The sequence below is a fragment of the Myxocyprinus asiaticus genome, chromosome 18 (genome assembly GCF_019703515.2).
Source record: "Myxocyprinus asiaticus isolate MX2 ecotype Aquarium Trade chromosome 18, UBuf_Myxa_2, whole genome shotgun sequence".
NCBI classification, from domain to species: Eukaryota; Metazoa; Chordata; class Actinopteri; order Cypriniformes; family Catostomidae; genus Myxocyprinus; species Myxocyprinus asiaticus.
The window spans coordinates 4,106,774-4,127,278 of record NC_059361.1 but is presented as its reverse complement, the minus strand read 5'-3'; the positions used below and the strand labels follow the sequence as shown (position 1 = coordinate 4,127,278).

The window sequence follows — 20,505 nt, the reverse complement described above, 5'->3', positions numbered from 1 at the left end:
ACAATCTGTTGTATCATTTCATAATATTGCCAATATAAAAGCTTGTAAAATAATAGCGTTTCCATAAAACAAGGCTTATAGATGCTGTTCTTACAGTAACGATATGAGAAATAAGATCTGTTCCTAAATGTACTGTTGTGAGCTGCCTACATTTTACTGCATCATAACTGTAATGGTGGCAAACGGCAATGATGATTACTGTGAAATTCAAATAAGATGGTAGATCTTTGCAACAAGATACAAAAGTTTTTTATTATTGTCATTAGATACTAAGGCATAAATCAGAATCAGAATGAGCTTTATTGCCAAGTGTTCTCACATACACAAGGAATTTTTTTTGGTGATAAGAGAAACAAGTGCACACAGAACATTACAGTGAGACACAGAATATAAAACAAGGTAAGAGTATAAACAGATATACAAATAATAGGACATATAACAGAATGGCATATGTAAACCTGCAAGTGGTAATGTATGTGCAAGATAGGGTTATGTACAGTTATTGAATTAAATATGAGTGAATTTACATATGTACATGCGAAGATGCTTATTACTATACCTTCCTTTAAAAGTGTTTATAGCCACAACAATACATTGTTTTGTTTCAGTTTTCTTTTTAGACTACATTACAAATGTTTGAGACAACTAGATTTTGTATGTAGACATCCCAGTTAACCTAAAATCAATTTATAGAAACTTTTATACATGGTTGTTCGCTCTAAATTTGTGTGTTAACAATCGTCTTTACTGGTATTATTCTCAGCGGATGTAGCTTGCAATGATTATAAAAGTAGGGGAATACTCTCTCAGTGAAAGTGTGTTTAAAAACATGCAGAGCGATATTATGAGCCGATTCGGTGAATATCACTTTCCCCTTGTCCCAGTCCAGCTGCACGCTGATCCTCTGAATTTTCTGGCTCACCCGTAAAAGAGTCAGAATCTCTGGAGAACAGCCCTTCCCGTATTTACCATTGCAGAAACCCACGTACCACAAGCCCGTCTTGGAGGGATTCTCTCTGTTCTTGAATGCCGACTCTGTGACCACACCTACAGCCCAGGCGGTGCTGTCTCCAACCTCAATGTCCCAGCTGTGGGTCCCTGAACTAAAGCCCTGAGAACCAAGAACACTTGTGTAGCCATCGAATCTCTCTGGGTTTGCTGGAAGTTGCTGGAAGAGCTCATCAGTGTAAACTATACTAGTCAGATCATCTGACACAACAAGATACGGATGGGCAGTGTTGGGGTCGAGAGTTACTGGGGCTGGAGAGAAAGAGAGATTGATGTTCATCGTGCTCACATTGATGACATAATGATAGTACTACACTTTTAAAATTGAACAGCCTTTTTAACTTCCACAAAGAAATATTTATTATAATATTTATTTATATAAATTAATAATAAACATATCATTTTTTTATAAATATTCTCCTGAGACCCCGCGTCCACATGCATGGACATTATGCTTTGGCTTCGCTATAGGCTTAGCATAATTTAACTGAATTTAAACTAACTGATCTCAGTTCAGGAGACTCTGGGCTGTCATTAAAAGTGTTAAACTTTCAGGGTGGCCTGGGTAGTTCAGTGATAAAGATGCTGGCTACCACCCCTGGAGATCGCTAGTTCGAATCCAGGGTGTGCTGAGTGACTCCAGCCAGGTCTCCTAAGCAACCAAATTGGCCCGGTTGCTAGGGAGGGTAGAGTCACATGGGGTAACCTCCTAGTGGTCGCTATAATATGGTTCGTTGTCGGTGGGGCGCGTGGTGAGTTGAGCGCGAATGCCGCGGTGGATGGCGTGAAGCCTCCACACGTACTATGTCTCCGTGGCAACGCGCTCAACAAGCCACGTGATAAGATGCGTGGGTTGATGGTCTCAGAGGCAGAGGCAACTGGGATTCATCCTCCGTCACCTGGATTGAGGCGAGTCACTACGCCACCACGAGGACTTAAAAGTGCACTGGGAATTGGACATTCCAAATTGGGTGAAAAAGGAGAAAAATCCAAAACAAAAAAAGAAGTGTTAAACTTTCATGTGATCAAACAACATGGCTGATCACGGCGGCATTTGTCTTTGGGAGAAACAGCAACAAAACCACATCTGGTAAGAAACTACATTAAGTCTTCACATTAAAACATTTTTGAGTCAAAAGATTAGAGTCTTTATTTTAATCCGATATGCCATTTTAAAAATGTCATCGATTTATCGTGAAACGGCACACTGTTGAACACAATAACCACGTACGTGGACTATAGGCTCATTTTCCTGAAGAATTAATGGGTTTATCCAAAAGCTGAAACATTTTGCTTTCAGAGGCTTCATATGGAGTTAGGATGAAAATAAGGTGCATTTTGAACTGTACTGAGACCAGTGCAGACAGACAGCACACTGGAGGTTAAGTCATTCACTAAATAGGGAGCAAGGGAGCATCCTATAGCTCTCTATGCAGCTAAGTGCATTCACTCCTAAAATCCGGTCAAAAGTTTCAGTTTCAGGCTGCAGATGATGTTTGGACCACTCAACATGATTGTCAGACATGGGACAATAATCAGTACATAGATTCAGAATGTTTCATGCAAAATTGTATTTTAACATGGTTGGCAGTGATTAGACGATGCTTGGCATTACTTTGAATTTGAATGAATTTGTTATGCTAATTTCTGATGTAATGTCTGGAACATCTAAAAAAAAAAAAAAAAAAAAATGAATAACCAAAACTCCTGGAAACTTAATAAACAGTTTTATTTATTTTTTTTAAATCTGACTTTATATAGATTGGTATTATTTAAAATTTCACAACTTAGTCCCACTTTCATCAGTTTGGACATCAGTTTTTAGGAAAACTATTTAGTCTAAAAAAATGTTTTTTTTTTAGCATGTTTCTTAGATGCTACTAGTTACAAATAATAAGGGGAAATGAAAAATGCACACAGCAGTCACGCTCGGGTCTCAGGAGAATATTTATATATATTTATATTGTATATAATATAAAATGTTATATAATATTTATTATGAATATTATTATTTATTATATAATATTTATTTAACTTAAGAGTAAATTTACAAAGCAGTACAATATTGTAACTTCTTTACTCACTGTATCTGACGATGGCTTGCAGTTTCTTTGACACGTTAAACGTCATGTTACCCACATGTTTTGCGACATCAATGAGCACTCCTGAAGGTCTTACATGATCCTGCAGTGTACACTGTGTTCTGGAAGGGAATTTAGGAGTTAGTACCACTGTGGGTTTGGATTCTTTACCACAGAAGAGAAAGACACAACTCTTTCTCAACAACTTACCTTTCAACTGCAGCCTTGTAATTCTAAAAAACACACACAAATAAATAAATAAATAAATAAACAATGTAGATGAGAAGCATAAAGATTTATATTTTATCTGATTAGAAAATATACCTAAAGATTCAGTAATTTCAAATATTAAGGTGTCACATCATTAAAAATCTAATTATTCTTGAACTTTTGAAATAAAACAATGTGATTTACTACGCAAACATACTCTATACAAATACATTTGAATTTAATGGAAAATGTTTCTCTTAAGGCTTATAAACAAACATTAAACATAAAAATACGATGGTATTAAAAAACAACAACAACATAAACAATACAAAATAAATATTTTTGGAGTATTTTTTTATACATATTTATTTTAAATATTTTTAAATATATATTTTATATTCCCCCTCACAAGGGGGACCATATTTGGGGGCTCTATAGGCAAAGTTTAAAAAAGCCCTTAATGAGAGGTTGACCGATAACTAAGGTGCTGTGAGCTTTTAAATCGATTTATTAAATATGTTCAACATTTTCTGATATTTCCTTACTGTCACGGACACAGACATAGAGGCTACAAGTGTCCAAAATTAATTAAATCCCTGATGCAGTTCATTTTGTGACTGAAATCCCAATAATAACAAGGAAAGATGAAGACTTGGTTCATAATGCAGGACTTCAAAACAAGTGTTTCACCCACTTATCTAAAATCCTGTGCTGACCATCTGGCCCCCATCTTCACACAGATCTTCAACAGATCATTGGAGCAGTGTGAAGTCCCTGCTGCTTCAAATGCTCCACCATAATCCCCATCCCAAAGAAACCCAAAATCACAGGACTTAACGACTACAGACCCGTCACTCTGACGTCTGCGGTCATGAAGTCATTTGAGAGACTGGTGTTGGCCCACCTGAAGAACATCACTGGACCCTTTCTGGATCCCCTTCAATTTGCTTATTGAGCAAACAGGTCTATGGATGATGCAGACAACATGGGATTGCATCATATCCTGCAACATCTGGACAGACCAGGGACATATGCAAGGATCCTTTTTGTGGACTTCAGTTCAGCTTTCAACACCATCATCCCTGCTCTCCTATGGAATAATTAACCCAGCTCTCTGTTCCCACGTCTATCTGCCAGTGGATCACCAGCTTTCTGACGGATAAGCAGCAGTTAGTGAGACTGGGGAAATTCACTTCCAGCACATGTACAATCAGCACTGGTGACCCCAGGGCTGTGTGCTCTCCCCACTACTCTTCTAGCTGTACACAAATGACTCCACTACCTCCTGAAGTTTGCAGATGACATTACTGTCATCAGCCTCATCCAAGATGATGACGAGTCTGCATACAGAAGGGAGGTTGAACAGCTGGCTGTCTGGTGCAATCAAAACAACCTGGAGCTGAACACGCTCAAAAGAGTGGAGATGATAGTGAACTTTAGGAGGAACACCCCAACATTGACCACCCTCACCATTCTAAACAGCACTGTGGCAGCAGTGGAGTCATTCTTGGAGTTTTGTTGTTTTTGTTTGTTTGTCCTGTGTTTAGTCATTTTTTCCAGTCAGTTTTACCAGAGACGAACTGCTGAACATTCGACAGCTTATACCAGATAGTCTTTTCCCGGTTTTTGAATATTCAGATGTTTTGCTAGACATTTAAGTTGGAGGCGCGGCTTTGTTGTTCAGGAGACACAGGCGAGGAAGATGAGCCAGTGCGCTGGTCAAACTCCGTCGGCAGGGCTTTCAAACAACGCTGCCGAGCATTTATCTTGCAAATCCCCACTATCTTCCTAACAAAACAGACGAACTACATCTCCTCACCTGCACAAACAAGGACTTTTCAACCTCTGCTGTCTTGTGCTTCACAGAAACCTGGCTGAGTGAAGCCATTCCGGACAGCGCATTACATCTGCCGGGCTTTCAGCTGTTCAGAGCGGATCGCATCACGGAGTTAACGGGGAAAACGAGAGGCGGTGGAACATGCTTTTATATCAATGAAAGTTGGTGTACAGATGTAACAACATTAAAGAGGATGTGCTGTCCTAATTTGGAAGCGCTCTTTCTTTCTACTCGTTGTTTTCCTCGTTTATTCTGGTGAGTGTGTATATTGCGCCAAACGTGTGTTTGAATGCGGCGCTGCAACAGCTGGCTGATCGAATCACAGACACGTAACAACATTACCCGGACTCAGTTATTATTATTCTTGGGGATTTTAACGAAGCAAATCTCACACGTGAACTGCCCAAACACAAACAGCACATTACATGCCCCACCAGAGACAGGAACATACTGGATCATTGCTACACAACAATAAAGGATGCATATCACTCTGTCCCTAGAGCAGCTTTGGGACTATCTGATCACTGTCTGGTTCATGTTCTTCCAACCTACAGGCAGAAATTAAAATCAACCAAGCCAGTAGTAAGGACTGTAAAGAGATGGACCAATGAAGCAGAGCGGGAAGATTACCAGCTTTCTGTCGGACAGGCAGCAGCTTATGAGACAGGGGAAACTCACTTCTAGCACCTGTACAATCAGCACTAGTGCCCCCCAGGGATGTGTGCCCTCCCCACTACTCTTTCCTTCTACACCAATGACTGCATTGCCAAGGACCCCTCTGTTAAGCTCCTGAAGTTTTCAGAAGATACCACTGTCATTGGCCTGATCCGAGATGACGATGAGTCTGCATACAGAAGGGAGGTTGAACAGCTGGCTGTCTGGTGCAGTCAAAACAACCTTGAGCTGAACATGCTCAAAACGGTGGAGATGATTGTGGACTTTAGGAGGAACACCCAACACTGACCCACCTCACCATTCTAAACAGCACTATGGCAGCTGTGGGTTCATTCAGGTTCCTGGGCACTACCATCTCACAGGAACTGAAGTGGGAGACACACACTGACTCCATTGTGAAAAAGGCCCAGCAGAGGTTGTACTTCCTTCACCAGCTGAGGAAATTCAACCTGCCACAGGCGCTGCTGATACAGTTTTACTCAGCAGTCATTGAGTCTGTCCTTTGCACTTCAATAACTGTCTGGTTTGGTTCAGCTACGGAATCAGACATCAGAAGACTACAAAGGACAGTTCGGACTGCTGAGAAGATTATTGGTTTCCCCCTGCCCTCCATTCAAGAACTGTACACTTCCAGAGTGAGGAAAAGGGCTGGAAAAATCACTCTGGACCCCACTCACCCAGCCCACTACCTTTTTGAACTGTTGCCTTCTGGCCGACGCTTCAGAGCTTTGAGCACCAGAACCGTCAGGCACAGGAACAGTTTTTTCCCTCAGGCTATCCATCTCATGAACTGTTAAAACTGCCCCATTGTAATAATAATTATGTGCAATACACAGCTTAGTCTATTAATATTTATTTAACACATCCTACCTAATCTGCCATTACATTCCCTTTCTCTATCTGTATATAACATATTTGTACATACGTATCTCTCTCTCTCTCTCTCTCTCTCGCTCGCTCGCTCTCTCTCTCTCTATATATATATTTGTCTTATTGTGTATTGCTATATAGACTTATGTTTATCTCTATCTTGTTGTTGTATTGTTCTTGCACCAGAAGCTTCTGTCACCAAGACAGATTCCTTGTATGTGTAAGCATACTTGGCAATAAAGCTTATTCTGATTCTGATATGCCTGGGACTCTTATTTTGAAGTGTCTGTGCTCTCAGCTGCTCGCACAAACAAATAATGGAAAAAGTTAACACTAATTAAATCAATAAAGACTATATAAATAAATGTTCAATATAATGTCCAAACTTAATACAAGCCATTTTTATAACATCCAATCCAAAAGTAACTATAAGCGCTGATTATTCAGCAAAAACAATATATCGGTTGACATCTAATATGTACACATTCATGAGTCACAATGCCTACAACAACGAGTTCAACAACTTGGTCGGTCCACTGAGGTGAAGAAATAAGGAGGAAGTAGGACATTACCAGCTGTAAATAAGCATTTGACATGTTTACATAGAAGTCTTAAAGGTACAGACACAAAAATGGACCGTACACATCAGAATCAAAATGAGCTTTATTGCCAAGTATGCTTACACATACAAGGAATTTTTCTTGGTGACAGAAGCTCTAGGTCAGAGTGAGAGTGGAAAATGGTCATGTTAAAATAAATTATGGCTCAGGGGGAAATAAATACTAAAAATTAAAAAACTAAATAAATAATGATAAGACCCCTTTAAGAAACCAAACAAAGTGTTCCTTACCACAAGAAATGTGAAGTCATTCCTTACAAGTTGTTCCTCGATGGACTCAATAATGCGTGAGAGAGATAAGATCCCTGATCTAATCTCTTCCATCTTCTTTTTAATGATCTCACTCTTCTGTTCCTCTTCTCTCCTCAGTGCAGTTATTCTGGCTGCCTTTTCATTTTCTAGAAACTGGTGAAGCTTTTCAAATGCCTCCTTAATTTGAGTCTCTGTGTGCTGGCTCTGCATCTGGACACAAAATAACAGCAAAATCAGCCTGAATGATTTATAAGGTAGTTACACTGTGTAAATGTTGGAATCTTCTCCTGGCACATTTACCTTTATGTACTCCACTGTTTCATCGCAGAACTGTTTAAATCTGTTATACACTCCCAGTTTCTCCTCAAAAGCCCGTAGTTTTACATGGAGCAATTGCTATAAAGAGTTCATCACATATTAGCAAATGTAAGACAGTGAAAAACATGATCACAGGTTGTATATTAAGTATATGCATTTCATCATTTCATACCCAGTGGTTTTATCAAACTTTTTAGTTTGTGTTTTTGGTGAAATATTTAAATCAATGTTTTATATGTTCCCAGAGAATTGCTAAGAAGTTGCTCAGGTATGGTGTCTTGACGACATTATCACACGTGAAGTCGGCATAATGTTTCCGATAGTTTCGGTACCCTAGGATCTGCGACTGTATTCAGACATGTTTGCAGTGGTTTCCATGCATTTACCTTTCTACCTGGTGCGATTGGCAGTGCGTTGCATCAGCTTCATGGGAGACTAGGGTTCAAGCCAGGCAGAAACCACGTTTGAATAATCAATGATGAGCATGATTCGAAGGTTTCACTTTTCCCTCTAACATAACTTTTTTACTCCACTAATGTTAAGGTAAGGTTTGGGTTTGGGTTGGGGGATAGAATCTATAAATATATGCTTTTCTCTTCATTGTATAAAGTCCTGTAAAACTGAAAACAACTTGCTTCACTACTAGCTTTTGGCGACCTCTCCTGGACATAAATGGAGCTCACATGTGCCCATATGCCCTACAACACTTTCTGCTTTGGCCACTGGGGGCAGTGAAACAGTATCAATGTATACCGATTTTGACGAAAGAAAAGTCGGTCTACTCATTCCGATTTCACTGTGAGATCAGGCTGCAACATGATCACACCCTGTAATAAAAATAAAAATAAATAGGTAATTCTGACTTTATATCTTACAATTGTGACTTTATTTCTTGTAATTTAGGGTGAGACGTCCTCGTTTTCCGGGGACAGTACCGGTTTTGACGTTTTTTTCCCCGACTGGAGCTGTCTCCGGAAATGTCCCCGTCTTTACTGCACGTTCAAAACAGTCACGGCAGTTTCCGTGTCGTGGAAAAATGAACACTAGAGGCCCTAAAACAACAATGATTTTCAGGCCCTGATATAATACATAGTGTAAGATTTTCATATGATTTCAGTTGTAATACGGAGGAAAATGGCAGTCAAGTGAGCTCATTTCTTTTGAAATTCCTCTGCCAGTTTGCCAGCAAGCAAGTTAGCAGCCTACCATCTTACTTTCAGGAAAGTGTCAGGTAAAGGTGAAGGAAAACAGGAGAAGAGAAGGAATTTTAGAAGAGAGATGTAAAGAGTGTGACTAGAGTCAGCTGCAATAATTCCTATATTCAATCATTGTTTATATATGTTGTTTAGTTCACTTTTATGCCACAGTGTCATCTACTGTATACAGTGTTAAAAAGAATGAACTCATATGTAACAGAAGACAATTAAAAAGGATTCATCACATTACTACATTCACCATGGTCAGAATACATAAGATCCAAATTGTCCCCCTTTTTTAATACATAGATAAGTAACGTGAAATTTCAATGACATATTTACCACTGAACTAGAAATGTCCCTGTTTTTCATTTCAGAAATCTGGTCACCTTACTGTAATTGAGAGTTTCTATCTCAGAGTTGCAAGTTTATATCTTGCAATTGCGTCTTTATTTCTCACAATTGCAAGATATAAATGTATAATTAAGGGAAGTAAAGTTCCAGTTATGAGATATAAAGCTGCAACTGTGTGATATAAACTCATAATTCCGAGATATAAATGTACAATTCCGAGATATAAACTTGCAATTCAGAGATATAACTGTAAACTCACAATTCCGAGACATAAATTAACAATTCCAAGATATAAACTCACAATTCCGAGATGTAAACTCACAATTTCACCATATCCAGTAACAATTGTAAGATATAAACATATAATTATGACAAGTAAAACTGGAATTATAAGATATAAAGTCACAATTCCGAGACATAAACTCACAATTCCAAGATACTGTATAAACTCACAATACAGATATTTTAAACTTTACTTCACTTTACATTATTTACTTTATTGTACCCTTAGGGACATTTTTCTTGGACTCGGCAGCTGCAGTGTGTATAACATACACAACATTTACATACATATAACATATACAATAACAATTCCCAAAACAGAGACATACAATTCCACATACTTAAAACACTTCAACTCACAATTCCCAGATATTAACTCACAGTTCCAAGATATAAACTCACAATTACAAGATGTGAAGTCACAATTATGAGATTTAAACTCACAATCCGAGATATACATTTACAATCTGAGATATAAACTCACAATTCCGAGATATAAACTCACAATTCCGAGATATAAACTCACAATTCCGAGATAAAAACTCACACTTCCGAGATATAAACTCGCAATTCCGATATATAGTCACAATTCCAAGATATAAACTCACAATTCCGAGATATAAACTCACACATCCGAGATATAAACTCGCAATTCTGAGATACAAACTCGCAATTCCGAGATATACACTCGCAATTCCAAGATATTAACTCACAATTCTGAGATAAAAACTCACACTTCCGAGATATAAACTCACAATTCCGAGATATAGTCACAATTCCGAGACATAAACTCACAATTCCGAGATATAAACTCACACTTCCGATATATAGTCACAATTCCAAGATATAAACTTACAATTCTGAGATTTTAAATTCCAAATTACCAGATATAAAGTCACAATTCTGAGATATAAACTCACAATTCCGAGATAAAAACTCACACTTCCGAGATATAAACTCGCAATTCCGATATATAGTCACAATTCCAAGATATAAACTTACAATTCTGAGATTTTAAATTCCAAATTACCAGATATAAAGTCACAATTGCGGATGTAAACTCACAATTCCAAGATATAAACTCACAATTCCAAGATATTAACTCAAAATTCCGAAATATAAACTCACACTTCCGAGATATAAACTCACACTTCCGAGATATAAACTCACAATTCAGAGACATAAAGTCGCAATTGCGAGATAAGTAGATGCGACTTTGAGATATGAACTAAAAATTCAAAAATATAAAGTCACACTTCCGAGATATTAACTCATAATTCCGAGAAATAAAGTTGCAATTGCAAGATATAAAGTTGCAACTGTGAGATTTAAACAAGAAACTCTCAGATATAAAATCACAATTGCTAGGCTTTATACTTCACAAGTGTGTATAATTGCAGGTTTATATCTTGGATCTGCAAGTTTATATCTTACAATTGTGACAATTTCTCGCAATTGCAATATGTAAACTAGACATTATGAGAAAAAAAGTCACAATTAATAGATATTAAATAGCAACTGTGAGATATAAACTCCAGACTGCAAGATATAGTCACAATTACAAGATATAAACTCACAGTTTAGAGATATAAACTTGAAATTATGAGAAACAAAGTCACAATTGCGAAATAAAAAGTTGGAACTGGGAGACATTAAGTTGAAATTGCACAATATAAATTCTCAATTGTGAGATATAAACTTGCAATCTCACACGTCCTAAAATTTCTTGAGATAATTTTCCATATTGAGTCCATGAAATCTCTGACTTGATTGCAGACTGGTATCTTGGCAAACTGGAGCACAGTGTGAGATATTGTTGAGATACTGTTGAGATCTCTTGAGGAGACACATGTGAGATTAATGGGCTCTTTTTCTAAGGAGAAACATCTGAGAAGCAGGAGATTTCAACATAACTCTCCATTTGTTTCTCTATTTAATCTCATAGCTGTCTATGAGAAACAACTGAGATATTAAAGAGATCTTATTTGTGCCTCTGATGTTTTCTAAAGCACCATCCACCTGTAACATGACAATTTTATCAGCTTTGTTGACAAAATGCTAAACATAAATAGGGCATCTGTAAAAACCTGAATATCCAACCTTAATCAGGTGCATCCAGCCTATGTGTGACTTTATCAGCAAAGTTCCCATGAAGCATTTGTTTTTGTGTGGGCATGTGTGTCATATAAGTGCTATCTGCAGCTCTCTCATAAGACCTGTCTAACAGGACAGCTTTCATATTTCAACTTTAAAACGTTTCCACTCCATTAAATCTGACACTTACAACAGTGAAATCTTAAAGGGTCACTAGATTCCACTTGTACTATTTACAATTATTGTAAAGGCTGTATTTCCGTACAATCTGACATCTTACCCTTAAATCCTGTGATGCATCCTTTGTTGAACGGATGCAATGGTTCTTATGCAGTTTAGTGTTTCTGCATTTTTCACAGACTGGTTGTTTATCTTCCATACAGAAGAAAGTAAGAGGATCTCCATGAAGACCACAGGACCCTGCCGTCTCTTCAGGAACGTCCGGAGATGTTTCTTCTCTCAGCAGCACACATATGTCTCTCAGCACAATGTTTATGGGTGGATCAGGGTTGGAGGAGACAGTTCTGCAGATGGGACAATTCCGTGTTCCCCTACGGTTCCAGAAGGTTTGCACACAGCCCTTACAGATGCTGTGTGAGCAGGCCAGAAGAACTGGATCCTTGAAGATGTCACAGCAAATAGGGCAGCTGAAATCCTTCTCGCTAAGAGACTGTCTACAAGCCATTTTAGTTCCTCTATTTGTCAAAAAACATGCAAGTGTGTCTCTCAGCTGTGCTTATATCCCAGACACCTGCAAATTGGGGTGGAGCTAATAAGTGTCAACACAATGAAAGTATTTCAACAGAACCATCTATTGTGTACAGTTTTCAATATTCTATATGTTCTATATTGGCAAGAAAGTATTTTATATTGTGCTTCCACAGTAACACATTGAAGTAAAATACTTGTATTCAATAATTAAGTAGACTTTAGAAACTGTCGGACGCAAGTATTAAAGGAATTTCACTTGGTGCTGGTGTCGACCAGTGTTGGGTAAGTTGTTCAAAAAAGTAATCCACTACAAATTGATTATCTAGTTTTAATCAGATTACTTACTGATTACTTAATTTAAAAAGTAAATGTTACTTTTTAAAACACTTTTCTGCTCAATAAATGTAAGAAAATGTCTATATTTCCTCCTCGTTCATTGTCGCACACAAGTCCTACACTCAGCACCTCACGTTTCTCCTTTACAACAATTCATGTTTTAAATGTATTCTACATAAATGATATTATTTTAGAAATATGTGTAGCCCTAGAAATGTACTTAAAAGTAATTAACTTGGTTAAAAGTCAGTAACTGTAATCTGATTACACAAATTCAATATGTTATGTATTACACTACTTTTAGTTTTGAGTAAAAAGAAACTTTATAACAGTGATTTATTACTTTGTTATCAGATTACACCTGACACTGGTGTCAACATAAATACAAATATATATAAAGTGGCCCCAAAAAGTACATGGACACTTTTGGACATTTAAGTTGCATGAATTATTATTGCATTTGATACCTAACTATCAAAAAACAATGGCATCTGCAAACTAATTATATTACAGCTTTACTCAGAACCAATGTAACTTTTCTGAGCCACTTTTGCCATTGCTTTTAATCAACCAGAAAGTGTCCATTTATCTTCATTTTGAATGATATACTGTATCTATTGTTTTATAATATAACCTAACAAAGTTGTTGCTTAAGTGTTAATGCTTTTTGGGGGCCAGTGTTTTATTATTAAGTGACATATAACCAAAAAGAATACAGTTTGGAAGTTACAAAGCCTTTACCATGGATGAAAATAAAAAAGTATGTTGGACAACAAAAGGGTTTCAAGAGAACGAAGGGTCAATATTAACATGTACAGATAATGTACAGGTGTTGTTTGTATCTTCATTTTTAGGACATTCATAACTGATTAAATTAATTAGTCATTGTACAAGGTTGGCTGGTTTCTCTTTACTTTTATCCATCTATAGACTTGATGGGCACCATCCATCATTCTTGCTTTTATGTAGGCTACTGAGATCTTGATCCATTCTCTGTAATCTAAACCTTCTATCGAGTGCTGTACTCACTGACCTCTGTGAGAAAGAAGATTACACTAGATATATTTCCGTTTTTATCACACTTTAAATCAAACAGATCTATATATACAGAATTTTTTCTGTGTTTTCCCATGTCAAGAATGTGACCAAGACAGCATTCTGTAACGTACTGCTTACTCACACTAAAGAAGAGTTTGATAATGGTGCGTGATATTAGTGACAGGCACTTTGTCAAACTAGGCTGCTTGTTAACCAAGTGGCAAAAGTGTCAGTGAAGTGCATGCTTGAGATGAAATACAAGACAAATGATCTTTGAAGTAACAAAGATAAATTTAAGGTAAATATCAACTGTAAGCAGGGTTGGGAGGGTTACTTTTGAAATGTATTCGATTACAGATTACAGAATACGTGCTGTAAAATGTAATTTGCAATGTATTCTGTTAGATTACTCAAGGTCAGTAATGTAATCTAAATACTTTGGATTACTTCTTCAGCACTGGCAGATTTTTTCACTTGTTTTGACTATAAAAACTCTGTAAGACAAAATACACACGTAAAAAATACATTCTCTGAAAAACCGAAATATCTTATGCAGTGTTGTTTCTAAAACAAGATCAATCAAATCTGTTTGAAGGATTTTTAGATATTTTTACAGGAAAACAATAAAAAAATTATCATAAAGAATAAGACTTTTGCCCTAGAGGTCTTACTAGAGAGAAAAAAATGTATCTTACTTGGATTTTCTTGGTAAAAAATGCCTGGTATTGGGGGTATGTAAAATGGCTAGAAATTGCATTTTAGTTTTTAACTTCTCTGTCTGCTCGTATGAATGTAACACAAATGTTTTCCAACTGAATAGACTAAATATTAAATGAGCAGAATAATTTTATTGGGCGTCATATCCAATCAAGCTGTAATTTTGCCAAATTACAAAAAATGTGTGAAAATATTGTTTCATGTGTGTATTTATGATACATAAAATGATAGCTATGAAATTAGCCTTAGGACAAAGAAGTCAACCATTTTTTATAACAAAAAACATTTCTATCAGTCTCTTTTCCATCCCAGTTCTATTAACAAAAGAGAATTTGACCACCCCTGGAGTCGTGAGTTTGAATCCAGGGCATGCTGTGTGACTCCAGCCAGGTCTCCTAAGCAACCAAATTGGCCGGTTGCTAGGGAGGGTAGAGTCACATGGGGTAACCTCCTCATGGTCGCTATAATGTGGTTCTCGCTCTCGGTGGGGAGCGTGGTGAGTTGTGCGGAAGCCGCGGAGACAGTATGTGTGGAGGCTTCACGCTATTCTCCGTAACGCGCTCAACAAGCCACGTGATAAGATGCGTGGGTCGTCCTCCGTTCGTCCTCCGCCACCCGGATTGAGGCGAGTCACTACACCACCACGATGACTTAGAGCGCAATGGGAATTGGGCATTCCAAATTGGAGAGAAAAAGGGGAGAAAATCAAAAAATGCGAGTAGCCCCCTCTGCTGGTCAAAATAAACAACACATGGTAGGCTTTGCTGCTCGGGATAAGTTTATTGCCTTGTAATATAATTCACTATGCGGGCTGTTTTGAACGCTTGGGAAAAACGGGGACATTTACGGGGACAGCTCCAGTCGAGGACAGACCACCAAAAACCGGGACTGTCCCTGGAAAACGGGGACGTCTGGTCACCCTACGGTTAGATCAAACTGAGAAACTGAAGTTAGCCGATTAGAGTGTTTATGTTAGCCTTTAGCACTGTCTAATTTTTAATTTACAATTTTTCCAATTTTTCTATTAACAATGCCCAACAGTGTATGTTCTTGTATCATCTGAGATTTTTTTCTTAAATTCCCACCACAGTGTTATTTCCAGCACATCTCAAATTCTCTATTTGTTTTTATGATTTTCTTTATCCCCTTTTCTCCCAATTTGGAATGCCCAATTTCCACTACTTAGTAGGTCCTCATGGTGGTGTGGTTACTCACCTCAATCCGGGACAGTCAATGTGCGCATCTTATCATGTGACTCGTTGTGCATGACACCGCGGAGACTCACAGCATGTGGAGGATCATGCTACTCTCCGCGATCCATGCACAACTCACCATGCGCCCCATTGAGAATGAGAACGACTAATCGCGACCACGAGGAGGTTACCTCATGTGACTCTACCCTCCCTAGCAACCGGGCCAATTTGGTTGCTTAGGAGATCTGGCTGGAGTCACTCAGCACGCCCTGGATTTGAACTCGTGACTCCAGGGGTGATAGTCAGCGTCAATACTCGCTGAGATACCCAGGCCCCCCTCAAATTCTCTATTGTTAATAGAACTGGGATGGAAAAGAGACTGATGGAAATTTTTTATTGCTTTTGAAATAGAAAATGTCTGACTTCTTTGTCCTAATGTATCATAAATACACACAATTAAATAATATTTTCACATGTTTTGTGTAATTTGGTAAAATTACAGCTTGATTGGATATGACACCCAATAAAATTGAGGAGATCATTTCAACTGACTGCTTTACAGCAAACATATAAAGTGAACATTATTACAGATACATGTTATTAACTCATATCATTATAATAGTTGTATAGCTAAGAATATTTGTGTATTCATGATGGGTTTGTGTCTTTCCTTCGTTTAATTGTCTAATCTGTTAAATCCAACCAATAAACCTTCATCGAGTGTACATCCGATGTACACTCAAAATCAGAGTGCACTGTGGGTAAGAATGAGTGAACAAATGTAGGGAACGAGCAGTTCACTCAGAATTCAGACGCTACTACATCGCCCCTATCCACTATATAGTGCACTATTTTGGGTGTTGGCCATGTTGTAGTAGCATCTGAATTCTGAGTGAACTGCTCGTTCCCTACATTCGTTCACTCGTTCTTACCCACAATGCACTCTGGTTTTCAGTATGCATCGAGAGAGAGAGAGAGAGAGAGAGAGAGAGAGAGAGAGAGAGAGAGAGAGAGAGAGTGCGTGTGGGAGAAAGAGAGCGAGAGACACCAGTTTACAGCTTCCTTCATTCCTGCAATGTTTTGATTTTTGTTTTTACTTGATTAAAATAACATAATAAAATATAGTGAGCCAAAATCAAATAGATACATTTTAAAATGTATAATTTATTTATATAGATGATGTAATGATGTGGAGTTTTATTTTGCCCTTCGTTCACTAAATAATTCACAGAGGTGATATTATTGTAACTCAGGAGACTGCACACAGTGGAAATGATAATTTAGTGGATGATTCAGGAGCTTCCAGTGTACAACAATACAAAAACAACATTAAGACATAAATAATAATAAAAAATAAAATATAAAACTAATTATACACATACGTAGTACGTACAGACACACACATACATGCATACACACATACACATGGGTAGTGCAAATCTAATACAATACGTTATGTACAGTGCAAATGTTTTGTTTTTTGTTTTTTTTAAAGGAATGAAATGGAAGAAGAGGTTGGATGTGTTGGATAAATATAACAAAAGACTAAACTGTGTATTGCACATAGTTATTGCTCAATGGGGCAATTTAACTGTTCATGATATGGATAAAACTGTTCCTGTGCCTGACGGTTCTGGTGCTAAAAGCTCTGAAGTGTTGGCCAGAAGGCAACAATTCAAAAAGGTATGGGGCAGGGTGATTTGGGTCCAGAGTGATTTTTCCAGCCTTTTTCCTTACTCTGGAAGTGTATAGTTCTTGAAGGGGGAGCAGGGGGCAACCAATAATCCTCTCAGCAGTCTGAACTTCTGATGTCTGATTTCGTAGCTGAACCAAACCAGACAGTTATTGAAGTGCAGAGGACAGACTCAATGACTACTGAGTAAAACTGTATCAGCAGCGCCTGTGTCAGGTTGAACTTCCTCAGCTGGCGAAGGAAGTACAAACTCTGCTGGGCCTTTTTCACAATGGAGTCAATGTGGGTCTCCCAATTCAGGTCCTGTGAGATGGTAGTGCCCAGGAACCTGAATGACTCCACTGCTGCCACAGTGCTGTTTAGAATGGTGAGGGGGGTCAGTGTTGGGGTGTTTCTCCTAAAGTCCACAATGATCTCCACCGTTTTGAGCGTGTTTAGCTCCAGGTTGTTTTGACTGCACCAGACAGCCTGTTCAACCTCCCTTCTGTATGCAGACTCATCGTCATCTCGGATGAGGCCGATGACAGTGGTGTCGTCTGCAAACTTCAGGAGCTTGACAGAGGGGTCCTTGGCGATGCAGTCATTGGTGTAGAGGGAGAAGAGTAGTGGGGAGAGCACACATCCCTGGGGTGCACCAGTGCTGATTGTACAGGTGCTGGAAGTGAGTTTCCCCTGTCTCACAAGCTGCTGCCTGTCCGTCAGAAAGCTGGTGATCCACTGACAGATGGACGTGGGAACAGAGAGTTGGTGTAATTTATTCTGGAGTATAGCTGGGATGATGGTGTTGATAGCTGAACTGAATTCCACAAAAAGGATCCTTGCATATGTCCCTGGTCTGTCCAGATGTTGCAGGATATGATGCAATCCCATGTTGACTGCATCATCCACAGACCTGTTTGCTCGATAAGCAAATTGAAGGGGATCTAGAAAGGGTCCAGTGATGTTCTTCAGGTGGGCCAACACCAGTCTCTCAAATGATTTCATGACCACAGACGTCAGGGCGACAGGTCTGTAGTCATTAAGTCCTGTGATTTTTGGTTTCTTTGGGACAGGAATAATGATTAAGCATTTGAAGCAGCATGGGACTTCACACTGCTCCAGTGATCTATTGAAGATCTATGTGAAGATGGGGGCCAGCTGGTTAGCCACCATCTGGGCCTGAAGCCTTCCTCGTCTTTTGTTTCCGAAAGACGTGGCTCACATCATCTTCACAGATCTTAAGTGCAGGTTGAGTAGTAGAAGGGGGATGGAGGGGGGTTGCAGGAGGTGTTGGTGTTTGTGTGAAGTGAAGGTCAGAATGGGTGTGGGGTGTGAGATTGGGCCTTTCAAATCTACAGTAGAACACATTCAGGTCGTCAGCCAGTTGTTGGTCCACCACAGGGTTGGAATTAGGAGTCCTGTAATTTGTGAGTTGTTTCATGCCACTCCACACTGATGCAGGGTCGTTAGCTGAAAACTTGTTTTTCAACTTCTCAGAGTATCTTCTTTTAGCCACTCTGATTTCCCTGTTCAGTGTGTTCCTGGCCTGATTGTACAAGACTTTATCCCCACCCCTATAAGCATCCTCTTTTTCCTGACGAAACTGCCTGAGCTCTGCTGTAAACCACGGTTTGTCATTGTTGAACTTTAAATAAGTCCTAGTAGGAATGCACATATCCTCACAGAAACTGATATATGATGTAACAGTATCTGTGAGCTCATCCAGGTCTGTGGCTGCAGCCTCAAAAACACTCCAATCTGTGCAATCGAAGCAGGCTTGTAGTTCCCGCTCTGCTTCATTGATCCATCTCTTTACAGTCCTTAATACTGGCTTGGTTGATTTTAATTTCTGCCTGTAGGTTGGATGAACATGAACCAGACAGTGATCAGATAGTCCCAAAGATGCTCTAGGGACAGAGCGATATGCATCCTTTATTGTTGTGTAGCAATGATCCAGTGTGTTCCTGTCTCTGGTGGGGCATGTAATGTGCTGTTTGTATTTGGGCAGTTCACGTGTGAGGTTTGCTTTGTTAAAATCCCCAAGAATATTAATAACTGAGTCCAAGTATTGTTGGTCCGTGTCTGTGATTTGATCAGCCAGCTGTTGCAGCGCTGTGTTCAAACATGCGTTTGGTGCGATATACACACTCACCAAAATAAACGAGGAAAACTCCCGCAGCGAGTAGAAAGGCTTACAGTTAATAAAGAGCACTTCCAAATTAGGACAGCACATTCTCTTTAATGTTGTTACATCTGTACACCAACTTTCATTGATATAAAAGCATGTTCCACCGCCTCTCGTTTTCCCCGTTAACTCCGTGATGTGATACGCTCTGAACAGCTGGAAGCCCGACAGATGTAATGCGCTGTCTGGAATGGCTTCACTCAGCCAGGTTTCTGTGAAGCACAAGGCAGCAGAGGTTGAAAAGTCCTTGTTTGTGTGGGTGAGGAGATGTAGTTTGTCCGTTTTGTTAGGAAGAGAGCGGAGATTTGCTAAGTGAATACTCGGCAGCACTGTTCGATATCCGTGCCGATGGAGTTTGACCAGCGCACCGGCTCGTCTCCCTCGCCTGCGTCTCCTGAACAGCAGAGCTGCGCCTCCAACTAAAATGTCTAGCAAAATGCCTGAATATTCAAAAACCGGGAAAAGATTGTCTGGTACATGCTGTCGAATGTTCAGCAGTTCGTCTCTGTTAAAACTGACTGGAAAAAGATTACTAAACACAGGACAAACAAACAAAAACAACAAAAGAACTGAGGAGCTCCACACCGAGGCAGCCATCCGCGGCGCCATCATTATGATATAATGTACATGTTAATATAATTTGCCATATATATATATATATATATATATATAATATGACAATTCTCTCATCATTTACTCACCCTCATGACATTCCAGAGACATGGCTTTCTTTCTTTTGCAGAATGCAAGAGTTTTAGAAGGATATTTCAGCTCTGTAGGTCCATACAATGCAAGTGAATGTTGGCCAGGGTTACGCCGGATCTCGCCTAGGGCACCAACTAAGCCAGAACCGCCAC

General features: G+C 38.9%; 1 protein-coding gene across 2 annotated transcripts; it reads right to left on the bottom strand.

The window, feature by feature from the left end:
* Window positions 1-281: 281 nt before the first annotated feature.
* Window positions 282-20,495, bottom strand: trim35-30 (tripartite motif containing 35-30). 2 transcript variants are annotated; one of them, XM_051724682.1, is made up of 7 exons: window positions 20,350-20,495; window positions 12,077-12,547; window positions 7,853-7,948; window positions 7,532-7,762; window positions 3,300-3,322; window positions 3,093-3,211; window positions 282-1,260 (listed from the first exon to the last, which is right to left on the bottom strand). In XM_051724682.1, exons 2-7 carry the CDS (start codon window positions 12,479-12,481, stop codon window positions 719-721), a joined length of 1,416 nt encoding a protein of 471 aa, XP_051580642.1. In that variant the 5' UTR covers window positions 12,482-12,547; window positions 20,350-20,495; the 3' UTR covers window positions 282-718. The 2 variants fall into 2 exon arrangements, with proteins under 2 accessions (XP_051580642.1, XP_051580643.1); XM_051724683.1 differs by lacking the exon at window positions 20,350-20,495 and having other exon boundaries at window positions 12,077-12,559.
* Window positions 20,496-20,505: the final 10 nt, after the last annotated feature.